General features: G+C 49.6%; 1 protein-coding gene across 4 annotated transcripts in view; it reads left to right on the forward strand.

Moving 5' to 3' along the window:
- Window positions 1-5,763, forward strand: part of PALD1 (phosphatase domain containing paladin 1) — a 133,386-nt gene extending 127,623 nt beyond the window's left edge. For all 4 annotated transcript variants that reach the window (XM_038743934.1, XM_038743936.1, XM_038743935.1 and 1 more), the window contains one exon: window positions 3,697-5,763. In XM_038743934.1, coding sequence (XP_038599862.1) covers window positions 3,697-3,846 — 150 coding nt within the window. In that variant the 3' untranslated portion in view covers window positions 3,847-5,763. The remainder of the gene's footprint in view (window positions 1-3,696) is intronic.
- The last annotated feature ends 3,826 nt before the right edge of the window (window positions 5,764-9,589 follow it).

The raw sequence follows: 9,589 nt of genomic DNA on the forward strand, positions 1-9,589 counted from the left end.
TTAAGCGCTTACTATATGCAAAGCACTGTACTAAATGCTGGGGAGGTTACAAGGTGATCAGGTTGTCCCATGGGGGGGCTCACAGTCTTAATCCCCATTTTACAGATGCAGTAACTGAGGCCCAGAGAAGTGAAGCGACTTGCCCAAAGTCACACAGCTGACAATTGGTGGAGCCGGGATTTGAACCCATGACCTCTGACTCCAAAGCCCGAGCTCTTTCCACTGCACCACGCTACTTCTTTAATAATACTTGTGGTATTTATTAAGCGCTTACTATGTGCTAGGCACTGTACTAAGCGCTGGGGTGTATACAAGCAAATTGGGTTGGACACAGTCCCTGTCCCACATGGGACTCACAGTCTTAATCCCCATTTTACAGATGAGGTATCTGAGTCAGAGGAAAGTGAAGTTAACTTGGCCAAGGTCACACAGCAGTCAAGTGATGGAACCAGGATTAGAACCCATGACCTTCTGATTTCCAGGCCTGTGTTCTATCCACTACGCCATGCTGCTTCCAGATGAGGAAACTGAGGCCCTGAGTGGCTTGGCCAAGGTCACACAGCAGTCAAGTGATGGAGCCAGGGTTAGAACCCGGAGTCTCTGATTCCCTGGCCCGTGCTCTTTCCTCTAGGCCACACCGTTTCCCGTTTCCCCAGCCGCTTCTCTCCCCAACCCCCACTGATACCCCATGTCTGGGATTTTGGGCTTTTGGACGTGGATGCGGCCTCCTGAAGGAGTTGGACCCCCAACTTCAGGGTCTCCCCACCACTGCTCTCCCACCAACGGAACTGGCCAGTGTCTAGTTGTCAGCCTCCACTCTGCTCCCTTCCCCCAGGCGTCTCCTCTGTTCCCCCACCTGGCCGAGCTAGCCCACAAGCTAGCCCACAGCTGCGGGGAAGGATTACTCACGTCTCTGAGAAAGTCCTCTCAAGATTTCTCCTCCATGACGTGTCTCACTCACCAACACCTCTGGCTGCCGTGAGGGGCCTCTGGGCTCCCGGCGGGAGACGGCGGTCTGCACTCCCAGACCCCGGGGGTGACCGCCGAGCTCCCCGGCCCGGAGAATTGTCAGGTCATGCTGACCTCCTGCCTTGTCCATCTCGTCGCCGATGCCGCTCCCGCCTCTGGGCGCTGGCTGGTGGGCATCTCGCTGACCCCAGTCTATGCAGGTCCCATCTGTGAGGGGATCAGGGTCGCTGGAGGGGGCATCAAGAAGGCCACCCTGTCACCTCCCCGCTAATCAGGCCAGGGTGGGCTCCTCCTCCTCTCTTTCTTCAGCCTCCAGGGACATGGGGTCTCCGGACTCATCTCTCCCAGCTCCTTCTGTGGGGTCAGCTGTTCAGAGGGCAGCAGGGTGGCAAGAGGCTCTGAGAGGACGGATGGCTCCGGCCCCTGGATTACAGTTGGATGGGGGGCACTGATGCGGCTGTGTCCAGAGAGCATAGGGAGGGAGGGGAAGCCTGGACAAATGCAATTCTGTCCTCGGCTTCTCCCCTCTGCCTCGAGGACCCCACAGCGAACTCTGGGACTCCAGAGTGTCCCAGTGCCTAGCCCCTCCCTCCTGCTCCCGTCTCCTCCAGCTGCAGGAACAGCTGCAGTGGTTTTCTGTTGACCGAGGTGTGAGGACCAGCGAGTCCTGCCAATGGAATTTCCTGGCCGCCCACACACTCCTCCTCCCCTGCCAAACCCCCTCGAGATGCCCGATCCCCCTTGGCCATGACCGAGTTCCTCTCGGCTGGCCATCTGCTGGGAGAAGGCCGGAACGGGGCAAGCGTTCCCGGAAGGGAAAAGCAGCATGGCGTAGTGGATAGAGCATGAATTCTAATGCCGGCTTCACCACATGTCTGCTGTGTGACCTTAGGCAAGTCACTTCACTTCTCTGGGCCTCAGTTACCTCATCTGGAAAATGGGGATTGAGACTGTGAGCCCTGCATGGGTCAGGGACTGTGGCCGACCCAATTTGCTTGTATCCAGCTCAGTGGTTAGTACAGTGCCTCGCACATAGTAAGTGCTTAACAAATACCAATATTATTATTATGAATATTATCATTACTGTCCAGGCCTTCTCTGCCGCCACGCCTTGGCTCCTTGGCCTTCCCCATCTTGCAGCGAGCCACGTGGCAGCCAGGAGAGAGCTCGTTCTCCAGAGATCACGGGGAGGGAGGGAGCCCAGCATAACTCCTATCATCCCCCAAAAGAAGGCAAAGACAAGGACAAGAAACAGCCCAACCTAGCGGATAGAGCGCGGGCCTCGGGGTCAGAAGAACCTTGGTTCTAAACCCGGCCCCACCACATTCATTCATTCAATCGTATTTGTTAATAATAATAATGGCATTTATTAAGCACTTACTATGTGCAAAACACTGTTCTAGGAGCTGGGGAGGTTACAAGATGATCAGGTTGTCCCATGGAGGGGCTCACAGTCTTAATCCCCATTTTACAGATGAGGTCACTGAGGCACAGAGAAGTTAAGTGACTTACCCAAAGTCACACAGCTGACAATTGGCGGAGCCGGGATTTGAACCCATGACCTCTGACTCCAAAGCCTGGGCTCTTCCCACTGAGCCACGCTGCTTCCTGTGTGCAGAGCACACATGTCTGTTGTGTGGACCTGGGCAAGTCACCGTACTTATTTGTGCCTCAGTTACCTCATCTGCAAAATGGGGATTAAGACTGTGAGCCCCATGTGGGACAGGAACTGTGCCTAACCTGATTACCTTGTATCAACCCCGGTGCTTAGAACAGTGCCTGGCACATAGTAAGCGCTAACCAAAACCACAGTTGTTAGTATTATGATTTGGTTAGGTTGGGGAGGAGTCAAATCTGTTTTCAGTAGCGCACATTGGGACTCATCTCATGACACCACAGGAATGGTGGTAGGGGGCTTCGGTGGTCATCCCCTGCCTCTTAAACAATCCCTGACATGTAAGAGTCTCCTCCTGGTTGAAACTTCAATGGATGGAGATTCTGCTCCCCCAGCTGCTCTGACCCTCCCTGGCAACCCATTTCAATGGGTCAAGAGCCTCCTTGCTGGATCCAAAGCCCATTTGCTCTTGCTCTGTCCTTCACGGAGGTGGAGAACAGAGGGTTGGGGCAGAAAGTGTGGCTGAATGAGAAGGTCATTTAGTCAGCGCTCATCCCCACCCACCGTTCTGGGTCCAGGGAGGCAGGGGGTCTCCTCAGAACCCCCTCCAGGAAGGAGAAGAGGGAAAGACTAAGCTCCTTGGGGACAGGAATCATATCTTCCAGTTCTGTTGAATTGTACTCTCTCAAATGCTGCTTAGTATAGTGCTTTGCACACAGTAAGCGCTCGATACCATTGATTGATTGCTTGGAGAGAATCCAGAGATAGGGGCATAGGACCCCAGGTGGCTTGAAGAGGGTCGGGTGTTCAGGTTGGTGGCGGAGTCGAGAGGAAACTCTTTCCTCTTTGCAACTTTGCTCCTTTAATGTCAATCTACTCACTAGGAAGGCCTCCTGGAGGAGGTGAGCCTTCACTAGGGCTTTATAGAGTCGGGATAAGATTGTAAACTCATTGTGGACAGGGAATATTGTCAGTTTATTGTTACATTTTACTCTCTCAAGAGCTTCGCACAGTGCTGTGCTTACAGTAAGCGCTCAATAAATGTTACTGACTGGTCTGGTAGACCCCTGCCTGCTCAGTCATTTCCTCAATGCTTTTCCATCCTCTTCCAGGTGGCAGCCAAGGCCGGCATCTATGACATCCTCAACCAGCTGGGCTTTACTGAATTCGAGACCACGGAGAATCAGCCTCTTTCACAGCTGCGCTACCGCTGGAAGGAACCAAGCCTCGGCCCCATGCCTTTTCGGGGGTCCTTAACATAGGAAGTCCACCCTCTCTCTTCCTTCTTCCCTTCCGCCTCTCCTCCCCCACCTCCTCTGTCTCCTATGGCCCTGCATAGCACCTTGGGAAGTGGCACATGCACAGATGTGAGTGTTGCATGTGAGAGAGAATAAATGAGAACTGCCTTAATAAAGGAAATGTTTTAGGGGTCATCCAGATGTAACAATCTCTATTACAAAGGAAGTCCTGACACGAGAGGGACATTTTATGGACACCTTTCCCAAGAGCTCTGCTGTCTGCAATCCCTCTGGATCAGGCCGATCTTTTGTTTCTCCTTGGGCCGTGGCCTGGTTGCCACTCTGCATTCCCCAGACCCGCTCTTCCTTAGTTCCTTGGGGTGTCTCGGTCATGTCAGTGCCAGAGTTTCATCCACCCCTGCCATATTAGGCTAAGGATATCTTCTTGGTTGTGCGCACATGTGTGTCCGTGTGTGTCTGAGTGCATGTATTTATAACCCCGATGTTGATTATTGCTCTGTTCTCCATCATCACCTCCCACAGGCTCAAGAAAAAACCCCACCCTTCCCCTTCCTTTCTCCCCTTGCTTGGCCCGGGGCTACCTTTGTCTCTGCCATTGCTCACTTCTCCTGCAGAAGCTGCTGGGAAGAGAATGCTGAGGTGTCCCAGCGTGGCACCTCCCTGGATGCCGGCTGTGACGGGGGAAGAAAAAATGAAACAACTCTTCCAGGTGGAAGGAACAGATACAAGCAGACCAACCTCAGAAGAGAGTCTAAAGGGAAGGGTCCAGGTAGAGGGATGGGGCTGTCGATGGAGGTAGGCTACAACCCCGGGTCCCCTTGGTGATGAACGGCACGGAGAAGGAGGATGAGGAGGCCGGGGATGTAGAAGGCATTGGAGGAGGAAGGAAGCGGCTCACTTACCTGAAGATAAAACCCTCCAGGACCAGAGCCCCACCTTGCCCCTCCACTGCTGTGCTGAGTCCCTGAGAAGCATCTCACAGGCCCACCCAGCACAGGCCACCCCAAGAATTGATCTTTCTCTTCATGCGGGCTGGTCCCACCACTTCAGAACCTCTCGGGGGGCTGAGGGGGCCGCTAAGTGAATCCTCCCATTGGGGAAATGCCAGGCACCCAGCGGAGGATGTGATGGGACTATCCGGGCCATGGGGGAGCATATTCTAGTGCCATCTTTGGAGGGCTGGTGGGGAGGCCTGCAGGTGGCCTGTAAGTCCTGCTCCATCCTTACTAACAACCATCATCCGACGAGAGAGGAAAAATTTTCTTTCTTCGCCGGCAGTTAGGTCCCAGTCCCAAAAGGACCCCGGGAGCATATTTGCGTAGTTGAGACAGTTGCTACAGGAAAGTATTTGTTCATCAAACTGATTGGCTTTCTTTTTTATTATTATTCTTATTTTATCTTTTTCCCCAAGGCACACTGTGGGGCTTTGAAACACTCGGACTCTTTCTTTCTTGGTCCAAGCTTCCTTTGACAAACGTGAATATTTTATCTTGATTTTTGCAGGGGTTGGAGAACCAATCCTGTAGACATAATGGAAAATATTTGATTGTCTCTGCTGTATTTTCTTTGTAAAACTACTGTACATCTGTGTGCCACCTGTAGATCTTTCGTGTTTTGCATTGTTTTCTTTTTTTTAAAAAAAATTTCTGCACGAGCAGGGCACAATTCAGGTTTCAGAGCTCAGAGCCAAGCTGAAACTTCCAAGTTCTCATCCTGCTTCTGACCTGCCCTCTCTCCCCAGGGCCACCCATTCTGATTCTGCTGTGGCCTTTGGCAAGTCACTTTACCTCTCCGCCTCAGTTTCCACATCTATACAGTGGGAACAATACTTGCCTACCTCACAGGGGTGTTGTGAGGGTTAATTCTCTTTTTTGTACAGTGCTTACAGCAATAAAAAGTGCTAAGTGATTGTTTTTGTGATTTCCCTCCCCTTCCGTTTTATTCATTCATTCATTCAATCGTATTTATTTTATGAAAATGTTTACAAGAATTGTTTTTTTAACTCCATTTAGTTCTACCAACCTATACCCTTTCCCCACAAGGCCAGCCAGATGCTAAAATCCACTGTTCTTTCTGACCATATTAACTTCCCTTATCCAGACGACCCTGTAAGAAGGAATAGGCAGGGTGCATCGAATGCAGGCAGCATTGGTGCATGCAGATATATCTGGAAAAAAACCACTTAGCGGTGGCCGGTCAACTGCTCACCATGCTGAAAGGCAGGGCAGCTGCAAATCCAAAAATGAAATGACCCCGACACTGATTTTTAAACAGAGTGGCACTTGTCTTATGCCAACTGGACTATTGCATCAGCCTCCTTGCTGATCTCCCTGCCTCCAGTCCATACTTCATTCACGTTTTCATCGCTCAAAAACTTGCATCAAGCAGGAACTTCCGATCACTGGCTTTAGGCCTTCGATCAGCTCTCTCCCTCTGACTTATTCATGCTCCTCTCTTTACACTCCAGTTCACACTCTTTGCTCTTTTCAAGCCAACTTACTGTGCTGTGTTCTTGTATCTTTCACCATTGAGCGCTTGCACAGTTCCTCCCTTCTACCTGGAACTCCACTCTGGCAGACCACTGCTTTCCCCATCTTCAAACTCTCCTGTAATCACATCTCCTCCAGGATACTTTCTCTGATTAATCTCCCGTCTCCCCAGTCTGTAAGCTCTTCTACTGCCATTTCAGGACTTTCATTCTCCCCACAAGCACTTGGCTACTTAGCTGTCTCCAGCACAACATTTCTTATTTATTTTAGTATTTAGTATTTATTTTAATAGTATTTCTTAAGTGCTTACTATGTGCCAGGCACTGAACTAAGCAATGGGGTAAGCATCCCACCTAGGATTCACAGTCTTAATCCCCATTTTACGGATGAGATAACTGAGGCATAGGGAAGTGAAGTGACTTGTCCAAGGTCACACAGAGCAGACAAGTGACAGAGCTGGGGTTAGAACCCAGGTCCTCTGACTCCCACACTGCATCTTTTCTGTATGTATCTTCACACTTTGTTGCTTTCTTCTACCTGTAATGTATTTTATTGTCCACCTCCCCTGATAGATTGCAAGCTCCTTGAAGGTGGGCGTCATGTCTACTAATCTTTTGCACTCCTCCAAAATGTTTAGTACTGTGGTCTGCTCAGAGTAAGTGCTCAGTTAATACCACTGATTGCTGATTAAGCAGACCAGGCTTCCTGGAAGGGGTGGGCTTTTCAAAGCTTACTATCAAGTTGTCAGCATTTCCCGGACAGTGACTTACTACAGAGCTGAGCCAAGCTAGAAATCGAAACCTCTAGCTTCAATTTTGGAGCTTCTGTGGAATTCACGGTGCTGAAATGCAAGCTTTCTCTGCAGCCAGTGGTTCTCCGGTTGGACCCTGAGGGCAGGGAGGGATGATTATGCCAGCAGCTGCCCATCGGTGACATTGGCAGAAGAGTAACTAACAAGGGTTCCGGTCACTGCTGAGCTTTGTGGTGGTGGAAGATGGAAACGATGGATTTGAACCAATGAGTCTAGTCGTTAAATATTGGAGGCACTTGGAGTATTCCAAAATTGGTCTGGAAGCCTAGGGTGGGAGAGGAATTCATTCTGAATGTTTCAGCAGGAACGGCAAGGCCTAGTGGAAAGAGCACAGCCTGGGAGTCAGAGGGCCTGGCATCTAATTCTGGCTCCACCATTTTATAATAATAATAATGATGATGATGATGGCATTTATTAAGCGCTTACTATGTGCAAAGCACTGTCCTAAGCGCTGGGGAGGTTACAAGGCAATCAGGTTGTCCACGGTCTTCATCCCCATTTTACAGATGAGGTAACTGAGGCCCAGAGAAGTTAGGTGACTTGCTCAGTCACACAGCTGACAATTGGCGGAGTGGGATTTGAACCCATGACCTCTGACTCCAAAGCCCGGGCTCTTTCCGCAGAGCCACGCTGCTTCTCTATTTTATCTGCTGGGTGACCTCGGCCAATTCATCTAACTTCTGTGCCTCAATTTCCTCAACTGTAAAAAAAAGGCTTTATACCTGTTCTCCCTCCTGCTTAGACTGTGAGCCCCATGTGGGACAGGGACTCTGTTCAACCTGATTATCTTGTATCTACCCCAGTGCTCACAACAGTGTTTGACGTATAGTTAGTGCTTTAAGTACCATTAAAAACAAAAAAACCCTCACATCAGAAGCAGTGTGGCTCAGTGGAAAGAGCACGGGCTTTGGAGTCAGAGGTCAGGGGTTCAAATCCTGGCTCTGCCTACTGTCAGCTGTGAGACTTTGGGCAAGTCACTTAACTTCTCTGTGTCTCAGTTCCCTCATCTGTAAAATGGGGATTAAGACTGTGAGCCCCACATGGGACAACCCTATCACCTTGTATCCCCCCAGTGCTTAGAACAGTGCTTTGCACATAGTAAGCGCTTAACAAATATAATCATTATTATTATTATTATTATTATTATTATTATTATTATTATTATCTCCAATTGGGACCCTTGACCTGGGGGACAGAGCCTGATGTCAGGATTTCTTTGTTTCTGCTAATGAACGTTTTTCCAAAACTCTTACTATGTTCCCTTGCCTGGAAAGGGATTTGAGGGAGAGGCAGTGAGGAGCCCTCTGGAGCAGCAATCAGTAGAGTGAGGGGCTCGCTGAGGGCCCATCTGTGGCTTGCTGGTAACCGATCATAGTCTCTTTCTGGGCCCGTTTCCCCAATTATAAAATGGGAGCAGTCCTGCCCCACAGGAAGACTGTGAGGATCCAATGAGAGTGCCAACATGAATGTGCTTTGAACATGAAAGGGGCCTTCCTGCAGGCAAGGCGTGCTGTGGGCCTGTTTCTCCTGGTTTCCTGATTCACTTGGGAGCGAATGTTCAATCATGGAATCTCCTTCTCTGGAAATTAAATTAAGAGTCTGAAGCGATGATTAAAGTGCAGTTCTGTCTTGAGGGCTACAGGGACCAAAGGGTCTCCTGGAGCCTGTTGAAGCTCCATGGTTTATGATTCTGTGAATTTCAAATCCCCGACTTTGCCACACTCGACTTTAAAGCGGTTTTCCTTGACCCCACAGAGCTGTTTGTTTCCTGTGACTCATGCTGAGTGGATCATCTCTTCTTTCATCATGTTTTTGGGTTTTGTTTTGCCACGTCATCTCAGCTCACTCCGCTCCCCACTTCCATCCCCCTCTGAACACACAAGACCTAGCCCCTTCTGCCTCCCCAGACCCTTTACTTCACAAAGGGGCATTTCCCCCAGGTGACTTTTCTCTCTGGGATTTTTTGGAGTGAGGCACTTGGGGTTTATTGCAGACTGCTTCAATCAATTGATCCATCAATTGAGTCTGTGCTATGAGCAGAGTACTGTACTATATCCTTGGGAGAGTACACAGAGGTAGTAGACATGATTCCTGCTCTAAAAGAGATTCAGTCTTTGATGATTCACAAGCGGATTATCTCTGGGCAGATAATCCGTTTTAGAGTTTCACATGAGGAGGACGTCCAATTGATTAATCAACCAATCGATATACTTATTGAGTGCTTATCTTGTGCTGAAAAAGTACAGTAGAGTGAGATCCCTATTCTTAAGGAGTGTACAATCTAGCTTGGGAAACAGAATGAAGGGTTTTTAGGAGGATTTTGGAAATGGGAAGAACTAGGGTCTGGCAGATTTGAAACAGGAGATGCAAGCAAAGGGAAGGGTATGGAGAAAAAATGGAGACCAGTCATGTACATATCTATAAATTATATATTACAAATTATTTC

Source organism: Tachyglossus aculeatus, chromosome 3 (genome assembly GCF_015852505.1).
Source record: "Tachyglossus aculeatus isolate mTacAcu1 chromosome 3, mTacAcu1.pri, whole genome shotgun sequence".
NCBI lineage: Eukaryota > Metazoa > Chordata > Mammalia > Monotremata > Tachyglossidae > Tachyglossus > Tachyglossus aculeatus.